The sequence below is a fragment of the Equus przewalskii genome, chromosome 11 (assembly GCF_037783145.1).
Source record: "Equus przewalskii isolate Varuska chromosome 11, EquPr2, whole genome shotgun sequence".
Lineage (NCBI taxonomy): Eukaryota > Metazoa > Chordata > Mammalia > Perissodactyla > Equidae > Equus > Equus przewalskii.
The window spans coordinates 27,164,622-27,190,448 of NC_091841.1; the positions used below are offsets into that span (position 1 = coordinate 27,164,622).

Genomic DNA, 25,827 nt, shown 5'->3' on the forward strand with positions numbered 1-25,827 from the left:
CCATCGACACAGTGTTCTTACTAATGTCCCTGCCTACGTCCCCTCCCATGGTCCATCCCACACAGAGCAGCCCGAACAATCTTTTTTTAAATGCATATTTTAAAATGTTACTCCCCTGCTTACAATCCTTACTGGCCTGTGGAAATGTTCCAAGCTAGCATTGAAAGCCCTTGAGAATCTGGCCTCCGTCTACCTTTGTTGCCTCCCTCCCTCTCTTACCACTTTCTCCACATGTCTGCTTTTCAAAAACATCGAGCTACTCTCACTTTAGTTCCTAAAACGGCTAGGCCATTTCGAGCATCAGTGTCTTTCACCAGGATATTCCCTTTTCCCGAAACAGCTCTCTCTTTATTTGGCAAAGTCCATACATCTTTCAGGGCCCATCAGATATTACCTCTTTTGGGAAACCTTTTTTGGGAAGTCCCTCAGACCGTGCCCCTCCTCCATTTGTTGCTTGTTTAACATAGCCTGTTTCCCCTGCCAGATTACTACCTCTTTGAGGACAGGATTAGGATCTTGGTGAAGTTTATTTCTGCGTAGGCCTTGCACACAATAAAGGTTTATTGAACAAATGAATCCCACGTATGCTCCTCCCCCCAGGCAGGAAACACTCTGAGAGGGAGTGTAGGCTGATGGTGAGCCCGAACGTTTGGACTCAGGGTTCCAAGGAGCTGGGACCGATGCCCAGTGAGCCGAGACTCGAGTTCGAGCTAAGCTAGAAAGCATGGAAAGACAATCCGTCTGTGTTCTGTCAGAAGGTGGGCAGGAGAGTCAGAGGCCAACGCCTGCGTCTTGGTTCTCAGAAGCAGCGGAGGGGCTTAGGCTCGAGCTTGAGGAGGTTTGGAATTGAGAGGTAGAAGCACCTAGTTCAGGGTTGGCTTGTTAAAGACGGTGATGTCGGGACTGAATCCGTGTCCGCGGGGGTCTCGGGCACCGTGGTTCGGAGTGGGCGGAGAAGGGTAGCTCCCTCTGCGTCCAGACTCCGCCCCTCTCCGGGGAGGCTTTCCCGGATTGGCTGTCCTTCCCTGACGTCATGCGGCCCCGCCCCGGCGCGCGCCCCGCCGCGTGCCCACCCCCGGGCGGCTGCTGCAGCCTACACTACCTCGACCGCAGCCTGCCGCCCGCGGAGCCGGAGCCCGACCCCGAGCGGCGACGGGCTCGACGTGGGGCTCCTGGGCTGCGGCGGCGGGCAGGCGATGCTCCAGAGGCCTGAGCAGCCATGGAGGCCGAGGCAGGCGGCCTGGAGGAGCTGACGGACGAGGAGATGGCGGCACTGGGCAAGGAGGAGCTGGTGCGGCGCCTGCGGCGGGAGGAGGCGGCGCGCCTGGCGGCTCTGGTGCAGCGCGGCCGCCTCATGCAGGAGGTGAATCGGCAGCTGCAGGGTCACCTGGGCGAGATCCGCGAGCTCAAGCAGCTCAACCGGCGCCTACAGGCCGAGAACCGCGAGCTGCGCGACCTTTGCTGCTTCCTAGACTCGGAGCGCCAGCGCGGGCGGCGCGCCGCACGCCAGTGGCAGCTCTTCGGGACCCAAGCATCCCGGGCCGTGCGCGAGGACCTGGGCGGTTGTTGGCAGAAGCTGGCCGAGCTGGAGGGCCGCCAGGAGGAGCTGCTGCGGGAGAACCTGGCGCTTAAGGAGCTCTGCCTGGCGCTGGGCGAGGAGTGGGGCCCCCGCGGTGGCCCCGGCGGCGCGGGGGGCTCAGGCGCCGGGCCGACGCCCGAGCTCGCCTTGCCCCCCTGCGGACCCCGCGACCTGGGCGATGGAAGCTCCAGTACTGGCAGCGTGGGCAGTCCCGATCAGTTGCCCCTGGCCTGCTCCCCAGATGACTGAAGACACGGCTTCCTTCGTGCCGACGCCCGCCCGGAGTGCTTCCCAAGCGCCGGGATAGAGGTGGACCTCAGGACCTGGACGCCACCCTGGCTGCGCACGTGGGGCCTCTGGGATGGACTTAGAAACCCTGGCACTGAGGAGGGCCCCTCGCTCTCGCTGGCGGGGCAGCAGGGGGACTGAAGGCTGGAGCGGAGGGACTTGCTGGGGGCTGGGTGGGGGCTAATAAACTGGGACGGAAGCAGAGCCTGTGGCTTGGGCAGCGTCTGTTTGAGACTCGCCAGGGTTGGGACGAGGGCGAGGACATTGAGACGGGGTTCCATTCCTATCCAGAGGGACTGCAGAACTAAGGTGGCTGACTCTCCCGTTACCCCAAGTCTGGGGTGGGATGTGGGACCATAGTAAGCCACTGACTTCCCCCGTCTGGCCCAGGGACAGGCCGTGATCCGGCCCCTGAAGTGGCTCCAGCTCCCTTCCCGGCTCCTTCCTGTCCAAGACAATGGGGCAGGAAGCAGGTGTTGGGGGCCTAGAACCCACTAGCCGCCTCCCCTGAGGCTGGAAGGGACATAACAGCGCCCTCCAGTGGCACACGCAGGAGCACTGTGGGCCCCCACCAGGAGGAGGATGTTAAGCCTCTTGGCTTGCACCCCACAGCACTCTCTTCCTTCTCTTAGTGCTAGCGATGAGGCAGAGCAGATGTAGCCTCGTTTGTCAGATAAGACAGTCCAGGTCCAAAAATATCAAAGAATTTGTCTAAGGTCATGCCGTGAGTTGGTGAAGCTGAGACCAGAGCCTAGAGCTTCTGGCTCCAAATGTTCTCCCTTTAGCCTCTGGGTCCAATAAGACCAGGCCAGAGCTTCAAGCCTTTTATTCTGTTTTGGCAGGTTTGTATAAAAATACTCTCTTTAGGAAAATAAATAGCAGCTGCCCTCGCTGTGAAGGCTTCATTCCCTGGAGCTAAAAGCTTCTCAGAGCTGGGGGCTGCCAGTCAGCTCATCACAGAAGCCCCTGGCACCCTCCTGAGCTGTGCCATTCAGGAGGGCCGGCAGGATGCCCTGGTTCAGTCACCTGGTGCTGCTGGCAGTGGGGCTGGGGGAGTTAGTGTTCTAGGCTGGCAGAGTATCACTTTCTGTCAGAGTTGGGTGGATCATAGGAAGAGGGTGATGAAGACTCTAAGGGTAGTTTGGAGGGGGTTAGGGCTCCAGAGGACCTCTAGGGATCTGCAAAGTCCTTTGGGGCTGCCAGGAGTTCTCTAGCACAAATGGGAAATATTTTGTCTCTGATTCTGTGCAAATTGTTCAAGAGAGGCCAGCTCTAGAGAAACAGCAGGCAGCTTCACTGGCCCCAGGCTGGCTCTACCAGGAAGCAAAATATGCTCAGTCTCACCTGGAGGAATGGAGGAGAACCTGCTGAGGCTGGGCACGGGATATGGTCCAGGCCAGCTGGACCAATGTGGGCTGGATATGTTGGCTAGGGTGGCACCAGCAGGGAGGGGGGCTGGGGTGCCTCATAAGGCCAGGAGGGTGGGGGAGCCAAGCGGGTCAGAGGACGGGTCCCCACTGCTGCTGCTGCTCTTGCGATGGGCTGAGGCACAGGGTTCAGGGGTGCTGGGGTAGGTGAAGACCAGACTGGGGGTGAAAGGCGTCAGGGAGGGTGTAGTCATGAGCGTGGGGGTGTGCAATGCTTCAGGTTCAAGCACAGGCCCCGGGGAAAGGGAGATACAAGGCACAGGGCAAGAGGGGGCTGGTGGGCTGCTGGTGCTGCTGGTGCCGCCTGTGCCGCCAGTGTCACTCTCCTTGGCCCCTTCTGGGATTTTGCAGATGGGGCGGTGGGCTTCCAGCACCAGCTCCAGGCGCTCCTTCTGCTTCTGCAGCTCCTCAATCTCTCTCTGCAGCCCGGATTTCTCATCCTCCAGTTTGTCGGTCTCCTGCAGAGGGTTAGGAGAGGAGTCAAGAAGATGAGGGCAGGGGGCCTGCCCTGTGGTCAAGTGGTTAAGTTCCCGCGCTCCGCTTCAGCGGCCCAGGGTTTGGTCGGTTGGAATCCTGGGCGGGGACATGGCACCGCTCATGGAACCATGCTGAGGCGGCATCCCACATGCCACATCTGGAAGGACCCACAACTAAAGATACACAACTATGTACCGAGCGGCTTTGGGGAGAAAAAGGAAAAAGTAAAATCTTAAAAAAAAAAAAAGAAGATGAGGCCTGAATACTGCGTAGCCTCCCGCGATGGTGGTGATTCAGGGGGGGGTGGAGGGAAAAGGGGAGGGCCAGGGAGTCTCCAGCAAGTCTGGACTACAACTCCCATGAGCCCCTGGGAGAAAATGGGCATGACTCCCATCAGTCCTAGGGGTATCTCAGAAGGAGATGGTCTGCCGAAGCTTAAGCTCAGCTCTGCTGTGCTCGGAGTAGGACGCGCAGCAACTAATTTTTAATCGCTTTTTTCTTGTCCTTTTCTCTGAAGGACTGCCCCTCCGACAGGGAGCTGGGGAGAGGGGACTTCATATACCGGCGCCCCCTGGAGCCCCGCGGCTCATGGGAGCCGGGATCCCCCCCTGAGGTTCGGTGGGTCGGACCCTGGGAACCCTCCGCAGTGGCCGGTGCTCACCGCCTGCAGGAAGTCGGTCAGTTCCTTCCTCCGGTTCCTGCACTTGGCCGCCGCCAGCTTGTTCCGCTCGCGCCTCACTCGACGGCGCTCCTCCTCCTCCGGGCTGATCTGGGGGTAGAGGGAGCAGTGAGGTGGACCCAGAGCCGCTGGCTGCCCGACACTCGCCTCCTGCGCTGGCCCAGTGGCAAGACCCTGGCAAGGGGCATGGCAGCGCGAGGGCGCCCTCAGCCTGCGGTTTAGGGACCACCGCACCCCGACCGGCTCCCCGCACTCACGCTTTAGTAAGCTTGGATTAGTCAGCTCTTCCCCGCACCCAGCTTTTGCCTCCTATGATTCCTCCCTCGGAATGCCCACCCCTACGCCACAAACCTTAACCCTCCTCATCTCCCAGGACTCAACTAAGATGCCCCAGCCTCTGGTAAGCTTTCTCTCGTTCCCCAGCAAGAAGTGGCCTTTCTTCCTCTGAGCCTCTGGGACTTGGCCACTCTTTTCCAAGGACCCTCACTCATTCTTTTCAATCTCTTGATAACCTAGTCTCCTCTTTCCCAGGGACTGTAAGCACTAGAAGGGGCCAATGAGTGCTGCTGAGTATGTCGTTATTTATCAGGAACGTATTATGTGCCAGCTCAGCGCTTTACATAGATTCTTAACCCAACTGTCCATGTAAGGAACTGAAGCCCAGGGAGGATGAATAACTCGTTTATGGCCCCAGAGCAGAAATTAAAATCCACTCACTCTATTCAACCCTGAGTGAGAGACCAGCTGATGGAGACCGCCTCCCCCACAAGGACCTGGCTCACAGCTCGCAGCCCCTGTCTAGGAGTACCCAGGAACAAAAGACCACCCTCAGGACAGGGCTGAAGGAAGGAAGTCCAGGAGCCTGCCTCTGCGGCTCGCACCACGGTCCCCTTCCAGTTGGTCACAAAGGCCAGTCATTCTGTTTGTGGGAACACTTCCCCTGGCTGATGGCACAGTTTCCCCAGGACCCCAACCTCCCTCCCCATCCCCCACCCTGCTGTCAGAGTGAGCTCTTTACTATGCACACCTCACCCAGTCCCATATACCAAAAAGCCCCAGGGAGAGGAAAGAGGAGGCACTCCCTTAAAGACGGTATCTCCCATGTATTTATTTTGGTAAGGACTTTATTAGCAGTGCGCGGGTGGGAATGCTGGTTGCGGAGGCAAGAGTTTCAGCTCACTCTACTTCAAGCCTTCTCTTAGCTGCCGGTGAGACAGTGTGGCTTGCTGGTTAGGATCTGACTTTAGAATTGGACAGACCTGTCTCATTACTCACTACCTGTGTGATCTTGGGCAAATGACTACCTCTCTGTGCCTTCATTTCCTTGGCTGTAAAATGGGGAGAACCAGAGTACATTCCCCAGAGGGTTTTTGTGAGGATTAAATGATATGGGGAAACTGAGACCTAGAGAGCAGCCGAAGGGAAGTCTCTCCTTTCTGTTCTCTCCCCAGCTACTCAGACAGCATAAGCCCACCGTCTCCATACATGTCAGACCCTCTACTCTCCACACACCTTTTCACATGTACACCTTACACGTTCTCACCTCCACCTCCATTCTTCTTCCTGGTATCCCCTCCACCAGACTGCCATTTCCTTCCTCTCTATCTATGCAAATCCTACCCATCCTTCTAGGCTAATACGCCTCCACCTCCAGGAAGCTTTCCCTGATCCAGAAGTGACCTCTTTGCCCCTGCATCTCCCCAGGGGCTCCAATCACTTTCTTCCTTGGCCAGTAGTCACAGTGGCCGCACTTTACCCCTCCTCCCCGAAGCCTGTGTTCTCCTTTTGGGCAACAGCTTCTCCTCCGCACCCCTGTGGGCATCAGAATCAGCCACATCTCTGCTCCCTACCTGTTCAGAGGGCCGGCGACGCACCCCTGGAGGTGGCCCCAGGGCCCGAATGACTCCTGGCCGGGGCTGTGGGGGGCTGTACTGGGGGTATGCCAGAGGCCTGGGGTAGCTGCTGGGTCCCAGGAAGTGAGGCTGCACCATCCACTGGAGCTCCTGGCTGCCGCTCACAGCGTTGATACTTGGCACGAGGTGGAACTTCTGAGGGATAAGAAATGGAGGGCCAAGGATGAGGTCTGTGTGGATGGAGGGGCTTCCAGTGAACAGAAGCCACACCGCCGTCCACCCTCAAGGCAAATGCTGGTTCTGAGAGACCAAAAAGAGCCCCGTTGGGCAGTCAGAGAGCCTGACTGGGTGACAGATCCCTGCTCATGAGCTGTGTGACTTTGGGCAGGTCACATAACCTCTCTGTGTCTCCATTTCCCCATCAGAGCTAATACTTATAGAATGTGAATTCCAGGCACTGTCCTAACCACTTTACAAATACTGACTCATATAATTTGCACAACAGTATCATCATTTTCAGACAGGAAAACAGTTGTCCATGGACACATAGCCAGTAAGTGGAAAGCGGGGTTTGCGCCACAAGCAGCCAGGCTCTTACCCACTCCGGCACTCTTCTGAGTCCCATCTGCGCAAAGAGGAGCATTACAGCTCCCAACCCCGAGGGTGGCTGTGAGAATCAGGTGAGAGAATGTGTGTGACAGAGCCAGGTAAGTGGCAGATGCCCTATGCACAGGGGCTGTGGTGGGCAAGAGCCATTGCTCTGGGTTCAAGCTATCCCTATTCTCATTTTAGCTCAGCCACTTACTGGCTGTGACTTTGGGCATTATTTAACATCAGCGTGCCTCAGTTTCCTCGTTTTTAATATGATCATAGATGAGGATCACATCACTTCGTTGATACTAAAAAGTACCCTTGGGTAGCTCTGAAATCATAGGTTAATTGGCAACTTGAAAAAGATTTAGTGGTACAAAATAAAGGTGGGTTTTTCAATCAATGAGGTCTTAGATTCCGGGAAATTCAGTAAATGAGGTGGAAACCTCCCAGCGTGATGTCTGGCTGCCCTGCTTGCGCTCCCGGGATTACCTGCCCCTGGGTTCGAGCCCTGGGGCTGGGCCCTGGGTGTGGGCGCCCAGTCCTCCGGGAAGCGCCTCACAAGCCCAGGCGAGTCCAGACAGCGGTGTCCCGGGCACAGCGCTGTGGGCCCAGTGGCCCAGTGACCCCAGTTCCGGGCCCGAGGAACCGCCGGCGGCATCTCCCACTCCCGAGGTTGTCGGGCCCGGGCCGCTCCGGGCCAGGAAGGGAGGGGCGCTCCGGGTGAGTCAGCCACCGTGACTCGGCCGCCGTGACTCGGCGGAACGGACGCCGCTCCTAGCGACACGTGCTCGCGGCCCCTCCGCAGGAAATGGGCACCTGCAGCCTCCCGGGTACCCCCAGCCGGCAGCGGGCGCCGTTCGATGCCGAGAGTCGGGGAGACGCGGGAGTTGCCCGCTGCATGTCCCCGCGCACGTCCCCGCACCTCGCGGTCTCTATTGGCTCCATCCCGTCAAGGATCAAGAACCAGTCCCCCGGAGCCCACCAGGTTCCACTGCGCCGAGAAGGGGATACGGACTTGGCGATAGGGTAGAGAGGGACAGACACACAGACAGACATCCAGATGATCACAGACAGCGCCGAGGATTCCCAGTTAGTCAGGGCCAGCCTGCCGAGGATCCCGCCTCCCTCCTGCGTGGGGACTTCTCGGCCGCAGCTCAGACTCAGGTCTCGGGAATTTAGTCCGAGATGGATCAGACCCGAGATAGATGTTAGAGCTAGGATGAATCCCGAACTAAGGGGCCCCCTTCTGACGCAGATGGGACAAAATGATTAGCGGTGGCAGGAGGAAAGAAAGAAGGTAACAGAAACAGAGGGACAGTAGACAGCACACAGTGAGGGACAAGGGGGCGAGGGCGAGAGGGGACGTTCGCAGATCCTTGTTCCGCCCGCCGCGCGCGTTTCCCTGGGCTGTGGGGGGACAGTGCCCCCGGAAAGCGGAGAATCGGCAGGATCTGCGGCCACAGCCCCCACACCCGATCCCTACTCCGGTTCCCGGCCCAGTCTCGGAGCGTGCCGCGGGGGACGACAGCGTGCCAGGCGCTGTCCACTCGCGCACCCCAGGCTTCGGATCTCTCTCACCTGCTGGCCTGTCCCCGGGGGCTGCGCTGGGCCGCCGTACGCACCGCCGGCCCCGGAGCTCGGTCCGGGTTCCCCGAAGTCTCGGTACATGCCCTGGGCTGGCTGCTTCGTGGGGTCCGCGTCGGCGGCTTCGGTTCTGACTCACTCGCTCCTTGCGGAGTCTTTTCTTTTTATGAATGAAAAGTTCTCGGGCTGAACCACTTCGATTTGGGGGGTGGCGCGGGCGTTTCGCAGTGGCGCCGGTCACCTCGGGGCTCCACCTCTCCAGACGCGCCGCCTTTCGACAGTCCGCCCCGAACTGTTCGACGCCTCCTACAGTCCTTTTGCGGCCTTTTCGTGGGGGGAGAGGGGCGGATTTGGCGTCCGCCAGCGGCAGGCGGGCCTGCCCCCTCTGACGTAGCTGCCCATACATGGTGCAATTTCCTCGCCGCGCCCAGGTGGAGCCGAGGATTCCCCTGCGTCTTTACGCACCTGTGAGCCGCTGGGCGCCCCGCCCGGTCTCGCTCTGTCCGGTCCCGCCCAGCCGCCGACTGCAGACTGCGAGCCCGCAGCCCCGCTCCCGGCCAGCACCCTGGAGCCCTCTCACCGCCTGGTCTGGCCTCAGTTTCTGCATCCGTCAAATGGGACGAAATAATCACGTAGCCACCCTGCCGCACGTGGGAAGTTGGAGTGAAGAATGTGAAAGGGGTCTGGAAACTGTAAAGTGGATCATAAATGTGATTGATATTACTATTATTATTTACTGGGTGCTTATTTCATGCCAGGAACGGTGCTACTGCCATCCAGGGTGAGGCCCTTCCGCTGGCATTAGGATTCAGATATTCTAAAAAGTGAATAAATGATGCCAGGGTTACAAAAATGGTGGTATATTTTAAATGTTTACAACGAACAAGTTAGTGCTTTGAGGTGCGCGCAAATACCACTCAATGTAATCGTGCTGCTCACAGGATAATTTGAGGAGCCATAACGAGTTTTAATTCAGAGCCTGGATAAGCAGTGAGCGCCTGCAGTGGGACACACTTGTCCTGTGGTCTGATAAACGCCATCGTCTTTAAATACTGTCACTGCCCTTCGGGGACTATATGGTCACCAGCTTTGTTTGGAGATTATGTCAAAGGTCTGTGTGACTGTGAGGCCAGGGCCAAAGGTCAACAACCAAAGGCCAAGAAGCCCGGAAGGTAGGTGCTATCATCATCCTTATTTTACAGATGGGGAAACTGAGGCTGAGAGGTGTTGAAATGCAGGCCACCTTGGCTCTGGGCTTCCAGTCCCAGAGCTACCATTTCTGTCTCTGTCGCCTGGGCGGGTCACCTTCCCTCTGAGTCCCAGGCTCAATGGGAATAATTGAGCCGCCCGCTGACCTCATGGGGCTGCATGGAATGAGGTCACAAATGTGAAAGTGCTTTGTAAGCTGTAAAGTGCTGTGCACTCAGAGGTGGTTACAGCCCCATGCCTCTCCCTTGCCTTTGTTCTCCTTAATGCTTGTCTTTCTCTAAAAAGGAAAGAAACCAACAGCAGTTTACCAGAATGAGAAATAGAGGGGAGGGTGTGTGTGGGAGAGAGATTTTTGGTGACAGTGTGACATGTGGAAAATAACGTGTGTGCTGGAATCAGACAACTCTGGGTTCTGGGTTTGAATTCTGGTTAGGCTGCTCACCAGCTGTGTGACCTAGATGAAGCAGAAAATCTCCTGGAGCCTCTGTTTTCTCATCTGCAAAATGGAGACATAATGTTAACAACATCTCAGGGTTGTTGGGGAACAGAAATAAGATCATCGCACATGCTTAGCACAGCATGTAATAAGAACTTGACAAAGAGAAAATAAATACACATGTTAATAAAAAGCCTCAGGGGTGGGGGCCCTTGCGGCTCTGGTCACATGCTAAGGCCCTCATGTAGTACACACGCACACAAGCATGCACACACACACACTAACTGGTATGTGAACTCTGGCTGAGCCTAAGCTGGATAGGTCAGAGGGACACAGGGGACCAGGTGGTGGCACATGTGAGGCCTGACATAGGTCAGCCTTGACTGCATCATCTGCCTGTTCCAGAAACACAACCCTGCCCGACTCCCCAAGCAGCCTGGGCAGTGACTGAGCGGGGGCTCAGGTCTCAGTGTGTGTGTGTGTGTGTGTGATTACAAGACTCTGAAAGTCCCTTCCCACTCTAACCGTCGCTGGAGCCACAAGAAGGTCCTTTCAGAGGCAGCACATTCCAAGCTCCTCAGTCACTGACTCCCGCCTCGTGGCTACAGAAACGTTCCTGGCCCCTGACCTCACCGGCTCCCGCCCTGGGAGGCCAGGAGACCACAGCGATTGCTTGTGGGAGTCTGGGGGCCCGGATGTCTGAGAGACCCTGGCTCTGTCGCTTGGCAGCTGTGTGAGCCTAGCTCAGTCACTTTCCCTCTCTGAGCCCTAGAGAATCCCCACCTCCTGGGGCTGCAGGGAGGCAAAAGGAGGCCATAGAAGAGTGTGCTTGGCACCCAGTAGGTGCTGTCAGTGCCCCCAGAGCGTTGGAGGTGATGTTTACATTTTTCAGTTCCCATTCACTTTTTAATTGAAGTTGATATATTTTTAAAATTGAAGTGAAATTCACATAACATGCAATTAACCATTTTAAAGCATACACTTCTGTGGAATTTTGTGCATTCATGATGTCGTGCAACCACCACTTCTCTCTGGTTTTAAAACTTTTTTATCATCCCAGAAGAACACCCCATACCCATTAAGTAATCACTCCCAGTTCTTCCCTCCTCCTTTCCCCTGATAACCGCTAATCTGCTTTCTGTCTCCATGGACTCGCCTCTTCTGGACGTTTCATAGAAATGGAATCAGCATTACGTGATTTTTTGTGTCTGGTTTCTTTCACTTAGCACAATGTTTTCCAGGCTCATCCACGTTGTAGCAGGTATCAATGCTTTGTTGCTTTTTAGAGCTGAATAATGTTCAGTTATATGTATACACCACAATTCAATTATTCATCTGTGAGTTGATGGGGTTTGTGATGTTTCCACTTTTTGGCTATTGTGAATAATGCTGCCATGGACATTTGTGAACAAGTTTTTGTGTGGACATGTGTTTCCATTTTTCTTGGGTATATACCTAAGAGTAGAATGTCTAGGTCACATGGTAACTCTGTTTGACCTTGTGAGGAACTACCAGGCTGTTTTATAAAGTATTGTACCATTTTACATTCCTGCCAGCAGCGTATGAGTATATGAGCGTTCCGATTTCTTCACATCTTCGCCAGCACATTATTTTCCATTTTTAATTTTAATTTTATTTTTTTGAGGAAGATTAGCCCTGAGCTGATGTCTGCCGCCAGTCCTGCTCTTTTTGCTGAGGAAGACTGGCCCTGAGCTGACATCCGTGCCCATCTTCCTCTACTTTATATGTGGGATGCCTACCACAGCATAGCTTGATGAGTCGTGCGTAGGTCCACACCCGGAATCCGAACTGACAAACCCCGGGCCACCAAAGCAGAACATGTGAACTTAACCGCTGTACCACTGGGCCGGCCCCTATTTTCCATTATTTCTTTATTTCTTTATTTTAAGGTTCTTTTCATAATTGGTTTCTTCTTCTTTTTTTTTTGAGGAAGATTAGCTCTGAGCTAACATCTACTGCCAATCCTCCTCTTTTTGCTGAGGAAGACTGGCCCTGAGCTAACATCCGTGCCCATCTTCCTCTACTTTATATGTGGGACGCCTGCCACAGCATGGCATGCCAAGTGGTGCCATGTCTGCACCCGGGATCCCAACCAGCGAACCCCAGGTCGCAGAAGCGGAACATGCGAATTTAACCGCTGCACCACTGGGCCGGCCTCTATTTTCCATTTTTCAAATGAAAGACATCCTGGGTGTGAAGTGGTATCTCATTGTGTTTTGATTTGCATTTCCTTAATAACCAATCATGTTCCTAATGATCAATGAACATCTTTTCATATGCTTGTTGGCCATTTATATATATATGGGTTTTTTTTTGACAATTGTCTGGTCAAGTCCTTTGCCCATTTGTCATTGGGCTGTTTGGTTTTTGTTGTTGTTGTTGAATTATATGAGTTCTGTATATATTCTGGATCCCAAACTGTTATCAGATATATAATTTGCAGATGTTTTCTCCTTCTGTAGGTTATAATGTCCTTTGATGCACAAAGTTTTAAAAAATTTTTACGAAGTCCAATTTATCTATTTTTTCTTTTGTTGCTCATGCTTCCAGTGTCAAATGTAAGAATGCACTGCCAAATTCAAAGTCATGAACATTTACCCCTGTGTTTTCTTCTAATAGTTTTATCAGTGTCATTCTTATATTTAGGTTATTGACTAAACTGAAGTTTAATGTACATACAATAAAATGCATTCATCCAGAATGTTCGGCTCAATGACTGTTTACATGTGTGTAAACCCATGCTCCAGCCTCCCGCCCGGATCAAGACAGGGGACATTTCCAGCAGCTCAGAAGCCTCCTTGCGCCCCCTCCCAGTCACTACTCCCTACCCATAGGTAGCCACTGTTCTGACTTCTGGCATCAAAGATCCGTCTGGCCTGTTCTTGAACTTCATGTAAATGGGACCATGCGACCATGTAATTTGTACTCTTTTGGGTCTGGCTTCTTTTACTCAACATGTCTGAGGAATTTGTCTGCATTGTTGGGTGAAGCAGTAACTTGGTCTTTCCTATGGCTGAGTAGCATTCCATTGCATGAATATTCCACAGTCACTGGCTCCATTCTCCTGCTGGTGACACTGGGGGCTCTTCCAGTTTGGGGCTATTCTGAATAGGGCTTAGTGAGCATTCATTTCTCTGGGCTGTGTGCCCAGGGATGGAATCGTTGGGCCATGGGGTACACACAGGTTTAGCTTTAATTCATTCTCTCCAATAGTCCTCCAAAGTGGTTGTGGCATTTCACATCCTACCAGCAATGGGTGAGAGTTCCGATCACCCCACACCTGGAGGTGACATTTTGGTTCACATCCACAAACCTTTCTTTCCCTTGGTCCTGGCCCCATCTCTCTGTCCTGGACCTTCTCCACAGCCTCCAGCTCACCCCCCTCCTCTCCATTTCCCACCCAGCAGCCTGAGGGGTTTAAAAAATCCTGACAATGTTCACAGAGGAATCTTTAAAAATTCTCACCGTTTCACCCTCAGACTTGGACCCTTCTGATCTGCGGCACCTTTTGAATTACTACAGCGGAGGGCGTGAGGCCTGGGAAGGGGGATGCTTGATGTACCCTGTGTTCTTTTAGGTTGCATGTCAATTGTGGGGCTTGGAGGACCAAGAGGGGAAATAGTGGCTCATCCTTATTGACTCTTATGAACCAGCCATGGTTCAAAGTAATTTGTTAGTCCTCACAACAATCCTGTAGAGATAGACAATAGTATTATACACATTTTACAGATTAGGGAATAGAGGCACAGAGAAATTAAGCAAGATGCTAAAAGCCACACAGCAAGGAAATAGTGGAGCCAGGATTTGAACCTAAGCAGTCAGTCTCCAGAGCCTGGCTCCTCACTGCCTTGCTAGTCTGTCCCTCAAAAGTGGCCTTAACAAGGCATTCAAGGTCCTTCCAGACCTGGGCCACCTGCTCAGGCTCCTCCCTCATCAGCACCCAGTTACTGTCTCTGCTCCAGGCTCACTGCTGGACTGAACTTCTCACCTTCGCACAGTCTGTTCCCTCTGTTCAGGATGCCCTTCCTTATCCCCTCACCTGGCCAGCTCACTCTCATCCTGCAGGTCTCAGTTTTCCCCTGCTTCCTCAGGAGGCCTTCAGTGAGTCCCTAACCTGGGTCAAACCCCTCATGCAATGCAGTCCCATAACACTATGCAGGGTATTACGGTTTTTTAAAAACCTGCTCAGAATAATTTTTAAAGATTTTGAGTTTGGGGGAAATTTTACACATATGTATAGTGTGGAGAAGAAATTATTTTGAAACTTGATTTTTATTTTTTGCTTTGCCTTATATTTTAAAAATTGTCATTGCATTTCTTTTTTGACTAGGTAGTATTTTGCCTCAAGATCTAGAAGTTTCGTAAGGGCATGCAGTGAAAAGCCCGTCTCTCTATTGTAAGCGGTTTCTTATGTATCTTCTTACCCAGAGGAGCCTGCTCCACATCCTGTTTTGCTCCTTCCTTTTCTGTTTTCTTATATCTTGGCAAACGTTTCACTGAGTAGATGGAGATTTGTCCCATTTCTTTAAAAATCTACTGCGTGGAGGTATATTTTACGTTCAAAAAACTTCACATTTTTTCACTGTAGTGGTCATGTGTTTGACCATTATGTACACCCACATAAGCACGTTCCAATCAAGATACAGGACACTTCCATCCGCCAGAAAGTCCTCTCCCACCCCTTTGCAGTCAACCCCCCTACCCGAGGACGTCACTTATCTCAGCTCTATTGCCACCGATCAATTTCGTCTCTTCTGGGATCTCACCTCAGCGCAATCATACAGTATGTCCCCTTTTGCATCTGGCTTCTATCTCTCACCATTACGCCCGTGAGAGTCACCCAGGTTGTGTGTAGCAGTAGTGCACTCTTTTTGATTGTGAGTTGAGTCCCCTTGTGTGATGGACAAGTTTCTTTATCAATTCTTCTGAATTAACTGAATTAACAGTTGAATGGAGCCAGCTGTGGGGGACTAGGGACAATTAAAGACTTCGTCTTGGCCCTAAGGCGCTTACAGCCCAGAGAGATGACCAGACACTGAGGAAAACAGCGCCAGTGATAGGTAGAGGGTGCTGGGGGCAGGAGCTGGAGAGCACCCGGGGGTGTTATAGGAGCCCCTGGGAAGGAAGGATTCTTTTCCACTGGGATGGGCGGGGAGCTTCCAGGCAGAGGAGTATTTGAGGTTGGGGGAGACGTTTCTGGGGTTGGAGTCAGTGGGCACAAAGCCTGGGGGTGGGGGGGCCTCAGTCCCTGTGGTCCAGGGCATGTGGTGGAAAGTGGGTTGGCAGCGGGCGCTGGAAGGATGGGCTGAGTGAAGCCTAAGCCAGGGCCCTTGAATGCCAGGCTGAGGAGCTTGACTTGGGCTGGGGGCCAAGGGGACCCCTGAGTGGTGTTTGAACAGGGAAGTGACCTGTGCTCAGTTTACTGAGGCCGGAGTCTGAGGAGGAGGGAGCTGGAGTCCCTTTGGGCAGGTCTTCTGGGGCTGGCCAATCAGGCCCTGGGGGCAGAGGGAGAAGTTTGGGCTGCGAAGGGGATGGGGTGAGAGGGGGGCTGGGCTGCTGCTCCCAGGGCCTGCGTATCACCCTCCCCACTCCCCAGATGCCACTGAGCACCCCACCCCGCACGCTTCTCTGTCTGCTGTCCTTTGAGCCTCACAGCACCCTCCTCTGATGGCAGTCCTGTCCCCATGAGGCAGATGAGGACCCTGAGGCTCCCTCTCTGGGTATCCCCTCCCCTATCCCCAGCCAGTCTCCTCTCCAGCCCAGGGCATCCAGGAGAGGATCAAAGACATGGTCCCAGCCCTGGCTGCATCTTTGATTTGTTATGTGACCTCAGGCCAGTCCGTTTCTCTCTGGGAGCATCAGTTTCCCTTTCTTGCAGATTACATGCTGGAATCCCTAAAAGCAGAGGTTTCAGTGAAGATCTACTGGGGGGAGGGGCGGGGAGACCATTGGGCCCCCCACCCCTGCTCCAACCAGCACAGCTGGAGGAGGCAGTCTGGAGAACAACATGAGTTCTGGAGTCCCATGGTCTGGATTTAAGTCCCAGCTCAGCCACTTCCCGGCTGTGTGACCTGGGCCATTCCTGTAACTTCTTTATGCCTCCGTTTGTAAAAGGGATGTGAATGGTTGTACTTTCTTTTCAGGATTGTTGGGGAAATAAATGAGATAAGGTGTGTATGGCACTTAGCACAGGGACTGGTACAGTAAGAGATTCATAAATGTAGTAGAATTTTCTTGCCATTACGTTTTGTGCCATGTGGACCATTTCCTCTGAATGGAGGGCATCAAGGACTCTGCTATTGGTACCCAGGATGGCTCTGCCAGCTCAGCCCAGCCCCTTAAGTTTCTTGGAGCAGACCCAGCCCCAGGGCAGTTGGGGCCTGTCACTGTCCTAGACCTGAGGCTTACCCCCACCCCCGGGCTTCTAGGTGCCAGCTCCTGCTCTGGGCCAGGAGGGCGATGAAGTGTTCATCCTGGGATGAAAGGCTGGCGGGCCTGGGCTGGGCCAATAAACAACCCCACCCTCGCTGGGAGGACCTCCGGGCACCGTGTAAACTGAGTCATGGGGGGCGAGGGGGTGAGTCATGGAGCCTGTGAGTGGGAGCCAGATGCGGCAGAGCTGGCCTGTGTGGGGCCCTTGGCTATGCCTCACGGAGCCACAACTCTCAGCTCCCCTCCAACCCCAGGCAGGCCCCTGGCCAGGGCAGAGGGAGCAGGGCCGGCCCAGGCTTGCTGAGGGGCAGGGGCCTGGAGGCTGGACTCCCAGTGTGCATGCGTGTGCCTGTGTGTGCGTGCGCGAGTGTGTGTGCAGTGTTGGGACGGGGGTTGGCAGACAGGAAAGAGAAGCTCTGACTCGGGAGGGAGGAAAGGATTGGGGTTTGGAAGGGAGTCAAAGCCCTGGAGAGGAAGATTTTGGCGGGAATGCTTCACTGCCCTCTCCTGGCCTCTGTGGGTTCCGAGGATTCCACTTCCACCCCCTCCTCCCCAAACCAATTTAGACTTCACCCCAGGGAGGCCTCTGCCGCCAGGGGCCAGAGCTGCTCAGGGACCAGGGATGAGCTCCCTGCCACAGCAGTGCATGCAAGCGGTCTTGGGAGTTGTGGAGGCTGCTGGAGCAGTTCTAGCCTTGACCGTGGCCAACTTAACCTCTTTCTGCTGCCATTGCCTCCTCAGGAACATGAGTGCTGTGAGGACCAAAATGAGTTAATGCATATGAACTGCTTAGAGTAGAGCCTGGCGCGGAGTAGGTCTGTGTACAGGTTTGCTCTTACTGAATTCAGTTTTCTCATCTAAAAATTGGGTGAGGGGAGCACGCCTGAGGTGCCCCGTGTCCAGCAGTCTCTGGTTCCAGTCTCCGGAGTTGTTCCCTGGGAAGCTGCCCTCGATATCCTGCCACCCTGCCCGACTCGATGCCTCTGTCCAGCCTTGGGGGTTTCATGCCCTGCCAGGAGGCTGGGAATCGGGGGAAGATTTGGTGGTTTTTCTGGGCCGGTGCCCTCAGGTTACTCCTCGGTGTCTGGGGGACGCACGTCAGAGCAGTGGGGAGTTTCCCTCCGAGGATGAATCAGCCGTGTGACCCAAGGCTCGTCCCTGCCAGGGCCCCTCCCATCTGGCGGGAGTAGGGTGCAGTTGCCCTGCTGGGAAAATCCCCAAAAGTTCGCCAAAGCCCCGCCAGCCGGCCAAAGCTTTCTCCTGACTTCACTGTTTCCTGCCCTCCCTGTTCAGCCCCGAGCCCCAGCTGGAATCAGGGGTCGTCAGGCAGAGACTCTCCAGACTCCCCAGGAAACCCCTGCAGAGCCTCCTCCCCCCGGGTTTGGGGGTTTGCAGCGCACACAAGTGGGAGGAGGTGTTGGAGGGGGTGTCTCCCGTCTCCTTTCCCCAGCCTCAGTCACCCTTCCTGTGGTTTTACAAAAGGGAGCAGAGCACAGGGGCTTGTCCAGACTACCCAGCCCAGCCCACCCTGTGCCAGGGCTGCATCCTTACTCCCGTGTGAGAAGGGCCCAGCCAGACAGGGGAGAATCCCCTGCTAGCCCGGGGAGGGGCTGGGTCTTGGGGAGCCTTTGGCCTGGCGGGGGAGCAGTCCCCCCCATAGGCCTGGGAGATCCTTCCAGTCCAGGTAGGCTTAGTCACTGTACTCTCTGAGCCTCAGTTTCTCCATCAGTAAAATGGGAATCTTAGTCTTGGCCCAGCCTCTCTCGTAGGCAGTTGGACCCAACCTGTGTGCTTTACAGATCAGATCCTAAGTCCTTGCTGGGTCTCACATATCTTTGCAGCTCCCCACCCCAACAACACCTTCATGCAGGGTGAGCTCAATAAGGCATCAGGTACTCTGGAGTCAGAGAACCTGGATTTAAATTTTGGCTCTGCCACTTATAGCTTTGTACTCTTAAACCAATTACTAAGCTTCTTTAGGCCTCAGTTTTGTCTTCTGCAAGTGGCAATAACAGAGTCAGGTGAGGCTTAGCTGAGATAATGTAGGTGAGCACCTAGCGCAGTGCCTGGCTCTGGTCATGAACAGAAGGAGGAGAGTGAGGCCCAGGGACAGAGTGACTTTCATTCAGTCACTCGTTTCTTCAGTAACATTGATTTATCACTCATGCTAGGCCAGGTCCTTTGCTGGAAGCTGAGGACACCTGGAGGATAAAGCACAGCCCTGTCCTCGAGGGGCCCCAGATACACAGATGAGAGCCATAGGTGGGTGGGTGTTACGGGAGCCTAGGGGGAGGATGGATGGGGAGGAACCTCTGAGAGGATGACACCTGAGCCGGTGCGTCTGAGACGTGGAGTCAGCTGGGTGAGGGTCAGGCACACCAAGCAGAGGCAACAGCATGAGCAAAGGCACGAAAGTGACAAAGGCCAGCATGCGTGCAAGAAAACCACAGGCAGGTCCTGATTCTGGAACAAGAAGTGTGAAGCAGGGAGTGGAGGAGATGGGGCCCGAAGGACTGGCAGGGCCTGGATTTGAGCATTCATTCATTCGTTCATTCATTTAATAGCGTACGGAGAAGTGGCTCCAGCCAAGCACTGTGCCGGGCTCTGGCGACAGGGCTGAGATCCAGACATTGTTCCTGTCTTCACTGAGCCCACATGGGCATGTGGCTCAGGGGCCAGCGGGAGACAGACATGGATCAAACATTCACGTAAGTAATCTCCCATCCTTGCTGCACAGCAGGTGTTCAGGCAGAAGGAATGGCCTGAGGCCCAGGGCTGCGTGCCAGGGGGTGAAGGAAGTGCCAGTTGCCTCCCTTGGGGCGATCATGGGCAGAAAGGGGCGCCTGCGGGAAGCCGGGGCAGTTAGGGGGGTGGGCTGGGTGGTGGCCAGCTCAGGAGTGTGGACTCTATGGCAGGCTGTGGGGAGCCACAGAAGGCTTTGAGTAGGAGAGGGGCACAGGCAGCTCCACAGGAGAGCTGACTGTGGGGGGACGAGGGTAGGGGGAGGAAGTGGGAACGGAACGGCGCAGGGCAGGCAAGGGCAATGGTCTGGGAGAGAGACAGTGAACGGGCTAAAACAGGGCCCTGAGGCTGGAGAAGGGATGAGCGTGTGAAATGTTTAGCTATGGAAGCACCAGGTAGTGTTGATAGCACTTGGACATCTTTGGGGGACCCATGAGGGCCTGGCCATGGCCCCCCCAAGCCTTGGTCCACTATGGTCAAGCGCAGAGCAGAGGTGAGGGAGGCAGGGCACCAGGCTCCAGGAGGAGACCACCCATCTCTGGGGACTTCCCAGGGCTGGGCCTAGGGGGACTCAGTCCTGGGGAAGCTTGGGGTGGGGAGGAAGCTGGGGAGGGGGCTGAGGCAGCATCTCATGACTCACCCACTTCCACCCAGTCAGCCCATTGGCATCTCCGCTCCCCTGCTCCAAATTCCAATTTGGTGAGGCTGCTGGAGGATGAGTCAGCTCCAGCGCGGCACGAGAGCAGCATCCCAAGGGGCTCCCTGCCAGACACCCTGGCCTCCAATCAAGGCCAGGGCCAGCCGCGGGGTCAGGGGGTGCCGAGCCAGGCTCTGAGGCTGCAGTAGCCTCAGCAGAGCAGGGTGGCCCAGTGAGATCACGTGAGGGAACGTGCCTGGTGGGTTGTAAAGAGCTCCCTGTGGGTGAGGCCAAGGACCACACTCTGCCTGAGAAGGCAGGGACCGGGGGCAAGTCCCAGCTCTGCCTGACTCACTGCACGACCCTGAGAGAATTCCCTTCCCCTCTTGGCCTCAATCTCCTGGACCACAGAATGGGACCAACATCTCCTTCTAAACAGGTTGTGATTAAATAGTGCATATGTAAGTGCTTTGCAAACTGTCCTGTGTCCCCTGTGATGGTCAGGGTGGTAGGAAAGGTGAGTAAAAACAGGAGGGCTTCCAGGGCCACTTATGGTTGTGCAGGTTGTTCACTGCTCAAGGATGTCCAGCCTAGGTTGCTGAGATCCAGCCCATCCTCTGCACACCCAGACCACGTGCCCTGGCATAGAATCGCCAGGACCAAGCAGGTATTTTTCTCTAATGGGCACCGACACACCCAGTGGGTGAGTAGTGACCCCTCGGATGTTGCTGGGCCAACCTCCTGGATTTATGGGAAATCACTGAGAAACGGATTCGGATTCTGATTCTTGAGAGGGAGGGAAACAGGGCTGGCTTCGCAGAGGCTCTCAGCTAAGTTCCCAGTCTTGGCAGGGAGGAGTATCTTATCACTGAGGGCAGTTAGCGGGGGCCCAGTCAGAGCAGAGGGGCCATCTCTCCTGGCCCTGCCTCTCTCCAGCAACCAAAGCAAGTGACCATCAAGACAGTAGTTTAAAAAACACTCAAGACACAGACCCAAGCTGGGTTTTATTGAAATGCCAGGAACAGGCACATGACAAGGGAGAGAAGGAAGGGAGGACGGTGGTTCAGGCCGTGAGGGGGCAGGGAGGGACAGGCCCCATGTCCATGGCCCTGGCATCCTCTCTCTTTGCCAGGGGCTGAGTGAGCACAATCACGCCCTCAGGAAAATGGCATGCTCAGGCCTGCAGAGCCTCTGCCCCCAGACTGCGAAGGCTCCAGGCAGAGGGACCGGAAGCACTAAGTTTTCTCTCTTGTGAGGGAGGAAGAGAAGGGGAGGATGCAGGAGGGGGGAGGTACAGCCAGGGATGAGGGCGGCCAAGGGAGGCTCTCCTCCTGGCTGTCTGCACCCAGCCTGTGGTCCTGGATGGCAAAGGGGAGCAGCAGCGAAGAGAGAGGCTGAGGGTCCGGCCCTCAGGGAGCCAGCGCCTCCAGCCGGTGGGGACTTGAGTCAGCCCTGAACAGAGGGCAGAAGTTCAAGGGGATTGAAGATGCAGGCAGTTCCCGAGTGACCTGGTCCCCAGAGCTGGGGGACTTGGCCTCCTTGGGACAAGGAAGACGGGAGGATCCATCCCTGGCAGGAAGGGCAGAGAGTGGTCTCCCTCACTTGGCCCCACTAAGTCAGTTCCACATTGTTGGCACGGTCCAGCACACGGGAGCCGCGGGCACTGCCCCCCAGCTGGAAACGGCTCTCATAGAGTGTGGGGCAGAGGTGCCAGCGGTTGGCCCGGTAGATGCCCAGGTAGGTGTAGACGTCAGGCTTGTAGGTGAGCAGGCACTTAATGCCCGCTGCACGGATGGCTGCATCGGCCTCCAGTACACCCAAGCGGTCCGTGAAGTCATCTGTGTAAACACAGATGACCTGGCGCCCACCCTCCCTGGCCCGTGGGCTCACCTTGGCCACCTGCAGCCGGCCCTCAACCACGGCCCGAGCAATGCCAGCCCAGGCGTGGTCCAGCTTGAAGCCAGGTGCCAGGTGCATCAGCCACTTGCCCGAGAGCACATGGTGGGTGATGGCCAGCTGGCGCAGGGTACCCGGTGTGACAGGCCGCCCGCTGGTCTGCAGAGCTTCCCAAGCTGCCTGCAGGCCCTGCACATCGCCCGAGTTGGGGATATAGCCCTGCCCATATGCTGCAATCCAGCCCACGGGCTCCGAGTTGGGCGAGCCGGGGTCGCCATAGCGGGTAACTTGGGATGGCGGGTACTTGGCCAACCAGGCATCCAGCTCCGAGGCAGGTGTAGTGCGGGCATCAAACACCAACCAGGGGTCCATGTCAGCTGCCATGGCCTCCGCGGCCAGGTGCTCAGCAGTGAAGCCATCCTCGCGGCCGCCTGGAGAGTCCTCCTCCTCCAGCTCCTCACCTGGCTCCATCCTGCTATGAGGGAACCGAATTAGGGCAGGTCCAAGGCACATCCACAGCTTGCTGGGCCCTAGCGGGTGCCGGGCACTAAACTAATCTGTGTGGCAGTGGGTAAGACGGAATGTTGCCATTCCTCTGTTGCTTCATCTTTAAAATGGCTAACAGCTGTTCCTGCCTCGTAGCGCTGCTGAGAATTAAATGCCTGAGGTGGAACAGGTGCTACGTAAGGGTCGTTGCTAACGTTATTCCTACTCTCCCTGACTTACAGACAGGAAACTGAAGCTCGGAGAGATGGGACTTACCCAAGGTCACACCTGTAGTGAGTGACAGGGCCGTAACGTGCATTCAGGTGCGGGAGCCGCCGGCCCAGCCACACCTCCCGGCCCTGCCAGTCACTGGGTCCGCGAGCGTCGGCATTTAATGGAGGGAGGCAACGAGGCGCACGGTCGCGCAGCACTGGGGCAGGCCCTGCAGGGCCCGGCCTCCCGGGCGGGCGTCATCGGGCCCACTCAAAACCCAGGACACTGAGGCCCAGAGAGGGCTGTGACGGGTCCGGGGCCAGTGGGGCGGTGCCCGGACTCGAACCCGGGCTCGTGGGAGCCTGCGGGAGGGCCAGCCTCCGGCCCGCCGCGCCCGCCGCCATTAGCGCCCACGGCCCGAGCTGCGCCCTCGCCCGGCCCTGCCCGCTCCCGCCGCCCAGCCGTCACCTCCGGCCTTCGCTGCGCTCGGCGCCAGCCCAGCCCCGGGCCCGGCTCCGCTCCTGCCGGGGCTCCGCGCCGCCGCCGCCGCCGCGCCCCGCCCCCGCCACGGCTGCCGCCGCCGCCGCCATCTTAGCGCTTCGCCGCCTCAACAACAACTTTATAGACAAGCGCAGCGTGGGGCGGGGCCCCCGGGCCGGATCGGCCGCGCCGCGGGGCGGGGCCGGCGAGGGAAGGGGCGGGGCCGGGCGGGGCTGACCCCGGGGCGGGGCCTTTGGGGAACTCGGGGAGGGGCGGGCCTGCGGGGGCGGGGCTAACGTCCGCTTCTCGGGCCTTGGGGGCGGGCGGGAGTGGCGGTCCTGTCCCGGGCCGACGCGCACAGCCCGGGAGGCTCTAAGGGGAGGGCACTCGGGCCGTGCGGGCGGCGTCCTGACTGGCGGCGCTAGGACCCCGTGGGGAGCGGCGGGGGCGGAGCGGGCGGCGCCAGGACCCGGGGGAACCGCGGCGGGCGGGCGGCGAGCAGGCCCGGGGGCCGGGAGGCTGCGGGCGGCGGCGCTGGGCCCGGCGCGGCGAGAGTCCCCGAGATGCCGAGCAAGAAGAAGAAGTACAACGCCCGGTTCCCGCCGGTGAGCACGTGGCCGGGCCCGGGAGGAGCCGCCCGGCCCTACGGGAGGCTGGGGCCCAGGCCCCACTGGGGGGGCGGGCGCTTCGCGGTGTTCGGGGGCCCGGACGCCCCGCCCCCTTCCGTGCCCTCCCGGCGTCAGTGCCCCCCGCCCCCTTCCTCCCGGGATACCCGCCTTGTTCTCCCCCAGCGCCCCTTTCTGGGATGGAGGCCACGGGGTCCGAGCTCTCTGTCCCATTCCCAGGCGCGGATCAAGAAGATCATGCAGACGGACGAAGAGATTGGGAAGGTGGCGGCGGCTGTGCCTGTCATCATCTGTATCCTGTCGGGGGCTGGTCAGGTTGAGGGCCGTGGAGGAGGGAGGCAGCCTGGGGTCGCTTGTGTGGGCTGGGGACCCCCTACCTGCGTTCACCTTGACACCTCTCAGCCCGGGCGCTCGAGCTATTCCTGGAGTCGCTATTGAAAAAGGCCTGCCAGGTGACCCAGTCCCGAAATGCTAAGACCATGACCACATCCCACCTGTGAGTGTTTGCCGAGCTGGGAGGGCTGGGTGAGGCCCCGCCCCAGAAGTTCACACACTTAGAGGAGGCAGTGTCCTGATAGTGAGGGGGCCAGGAGGCTGCTGGGAGACCAGCAAGGCCTCAGAAACTGGTGGGTTTGAACTCGGGGAGGAGGGGGTGGGTGTTCCAGCAAAGCGAGGAGGTTGGGTGCCGGAGGTGGTGTGGAGGTTTTCCAGGCTCCATTCTCCTGACATCCAGAGCCTCTTACTGTCCCTTGCTGAGGGCTCAGACATCTGGGCCCCACCTGAGTGCCGTCCCCTCCCCATCTCTTCCAGGAAGCAGTGCATTGAGCTGGAGCAGCAGTTTGACTTCTTGAAGGATTTGGTGGCTTCCGTCCCTGACATGCAGGGGGATGGGGAAGACAACCACGTGGATGGGGACAAGGGTGCCCGCAGGTGGGGCACCAGGGCCAGTGTCCAGGTGGAGAAGGCCAAGGCCACTGGGGTTGGGGGTGGCTGGGGGGTGGCGAAGGAGGGGAGTGACCTCTGGACAGATGGACTGTACCTTCCCGAAGGGGCCGGAAGTCGGGCAGCGGTGGTCGGAAGAACGGTGGGATGGGAAGCAAAGGCAAGGACAAGAAGCTGTCGGGGACAGACTCGGAGCAGGAGGTTAGTGAGGCCCCTAGCCCTCGGTTCTGTCCCATGGGGTGCAGAGGGCAGGCTTGTGTCAGGCCAAGCTGGCTGCAGCCTTGGTCCCATCCTCACCTGTGATGTCTTTGTACCTTGCTTTCGTTGTTTGTAAATTGGGGTGATGGAGGTCCTCGTCCTGCCTCTGCTATTCCCAGAGGTCTAGGCTTTTCACTGATGGGCCGGTGCCTTTCTTGTCACCTCTGACCCCTACCTTGCTCCTAGGATGAGTCTGAGGACACAGACACCGACGGGGAAGAGGAGACAGCGCAGGCTGCACCCCAGGCCAGCCACCCCCCTGCCCACTTTCAGAGGTAAGCAGCTCGGTGGTGCCAGGAAAGGGCCAGCAGACTCCCCAAGGCTGACTTGTCCCTCCCGGCCTCCATGGCCTCTGGGTTCTGGTGGTTGTGGCGGATTTGGGGCATGGGAGGGGAGAAACTGGGGAGGGCTTAAAGACAGAAGACTGTGTCCTCAGAAGGTCCCTTCTACCCTTGGGTGGGGCAATGGATGCGGACTGGGCAGGGGCTGTGTGACCTGCTCTGGGCCCTTCCATTCTCTGGGCTTGGCTCCCTGTTGGTACCGAGGACTGTGGGCTCCATGCTGCCTATGGGGGTGCGGGGGGTGGCTCACTGGGCAGGAATGGGCAGTGGCCTGACCTTCCTCTCCTGCCTTCTGCCCTGCAGCCCCCCGACACCCTTCATGCCCTTTGCCTCAACTCTGCCTCTGCCCCCAGCGCCCCCGGGCCCCTCAGCACCTGATGCAGAGGATGAAGAAGATTATGACTCCTAGCGCCCTCTGCCCCCCAGGCCACACCCCCTTTTAGTTGGTTTTAGTTGCTCTGGGGGGAGGAGAGAAAATAGAATTGTTCTTAAATTTATTAAAAAAATAATAATAAAAGGGAATGCCAGTGTCTGTCCCAGCCTCTGTCCAGGGCTTTGTGGCCACCTTGCCATCTATCTACCTGCCTTCCCCACACTGAGCTGGGGCCAGGAGTGGTGGTGGGCCAA

General features: G+C 56.9%; 4 protein-coding genes across 8 annotated transcripts; 2 read left to right on the forward strand and 2 right to left on the reverse strand.

Annotated features, from left to right (window-relative positions):
* Window positions 1-1,219: 1,219 nt before the first annotated feature.
* On the forward strand, window positions 1,220-2,071 carry CCDC85B (coiled-coil domain containing 85B). The gene has a single exon (XM_008533015.2). The coding sequence runs from the start codon at window positions 1,220-1,222 to the stop codon at window positions 1,826-1,828; it is 609 nt and encodes a 202-aa protein (XP_008531237.1). The 3' UTR covers window positions 1,829-2,071.
* Window positions 2,072-2,678: 607 nt separating this feature from the next.
* FOSL1 (FOS like 1, AP-1 transcription factor subunit) lies at window positions 2,679-8,818 on the reverse strand. Its single transcript, XM_008533997.2, has 4 exons — window positions 8,476-8,818; window positions 6,301-6,498; window positions 4,433-4,540; window positions 2,679-3,752 (listed from the first exon to the last, which is right to left on the reverse strand). The coding sequence occupies exons 1-4, from the start codon at window positions 8,563-8,565 to the stop codon at window positions 3,333-3,335; spliced, it is 816 nt and encodes a 271-aa protein (XP_008532219.2). The 5' UTR covers window positions 8,566-8,818; the 3' UTR covers window positions 2,679-3,332.
* A 12,107-nt stretch (window positions 8,819-20,925) lies between these two features.
* On the reverse strand, window positions 20,926-23,210 carry C11H11orf68 (chromosome 11 C11orf68 homolog). Of its 4 annotated transcripts, none has more exons than XM_070564272.1 (2): window positions 23,022-23,210; window positions 20,926-22,329 (listed from the first exon to the last, which is right to left on the reverse strand). In XM_070564272.1, exons 1-2 carry the CDS (start codon window positions 23,141-23,143, stop codon window positions 21,570-21,572), a joined length of 882 nt encoding a protein of 293 aa, XP_070420373.1. In that variant the 5' UTR covers window positions 23,144-23,210; the 3' UTR covers window positions 20,926-21,569. The 4 variants fall into 4 exon arrangements, with proteins under 4 accessions (XP_070420373.1, XP_070420372.1, XP_008531226.1 ...); XM_070564271.1 differs by having other exon boundaries at window positions 20,926-22,326; window positions 23,022-23,195; XM_008533004.2 differs by lacking the exon at window positions 23,022-23,210 and adding an exon at window positions 22,617-23,008 and having other exon boundaries at window positions 20,926-22,326.
* Window positions 23,211-23,349: 139 nt separating this feature from the next.
* DRAP1 (DR1 associated protein 1) lies at window positions 23,350-25,722 on the forward strand. Of its 2 annotated transcripts, none has more exons than XM_070564274.1 (7): window positions 23,350-23,638; window positions 23,879-23,951; window positions 24,062-24,155; window positions 24,470-24,589; window positions 24,709-24,802; window positions 25,046-25,134; window positions 25,504-25,722. In XM_070564274.1, the coding sequence occupies exons 1-7, from the start codon at window positions 23,597-23,599 to the stop codon at window positions 25,607-25,609; spliced, it is 618 nt and encodes a 205-aa protein (XP_070420375.1). In that variant the 5' UTR covers window positions 23,350-23,596; the 3' UTR covers window positions 25,610-25,722. The 2 variants fall into 2 exon arrangements, with proteins under 2 accessions (XP_070420375.1, XP_070420374.1); XM_070564273.1 differs by having other exon boundaries at window positions 23,478-23,638; window positions 24,688-24,802.
* The last annotated feature ends 105 nt before the right edge of the window (window positions 25,723-25,827 follow it).

What these genes read in the sequence shown, in the direction of transcription:
- CCDC85B (XM_008533015.2), top strand. Translation starts at nt 1,220, where the DNA reads ATGGAGGCCGAGGCAGGCGGCCTGGAGGAGCTGACGGACGAGGAGATG.
- FOSL1 (XM_008533997.2), bottom strand. Translation starts at nt 8,565, where the DNA reads ATGTACCGAGACTTCGGGGAACCCGGACCGAGCTCCGGGGCCGGCGGT. An exon ending in CCCCGGGGACAGGCCAGCAG is followed by an intron (nt 6,499 to 8,475) that starts GTGAGAGAGATC and finishes CTTATCCCTCAG; the next exon opens with AAGTTCCACCTCGTGCCAAG. An exon ending in TGACCGACTTCCTGCAGGCG is followed by an intron (nt 3,753 to 4,432) that starts GTGAGCACCGGC and finishes AACCCTCTGCAG; the next exon opens with GAGACCGACAAACTGGAGGA.
- C11H11orf68 (XM_070564272.1), bottom strand. Translation starts at nt 23,143, where the DNA reads ATGGCGGCGGCGGCGGCAGCCGTGGCGGGGGCGGGGCGCGGCGGCGGC. An exon ending in GAGCGCAGCGAAGGCCGGAG is followed by an intron (nt 22,330 to 23,021) that starts GTGACGGCTGGG and finishes GTTCCCTCATAG; the next exon opens with CAGGATGGAGCCAGGTGAGG.
- DRAP1 (XM_070564273.1), top strand. Translation starts at nt 23,597, where the DNA reads ATGCCGAGCAAGAAGAAGAAGTACAACGCCCGGTTCCCGCCG. An exon ending in GGCTGTGCCTGTCATCATCT is followed by an intron (nt 23,952 to 24,061) that starts GTATCCTGTCGG and finishes GACACCTCTCAG; the next exon opens with CCCGGGCGCTCGAGCTATTC. An exon ending in GGACAGACTCGGAGCAGGAG is followed by an intron (nt 24,803 to 25,045) that starts GTTAGTGAGGCC and finishes CCTTGCTCCTAG; the next exon opens with GATGAGTCTGAGGACACAGA.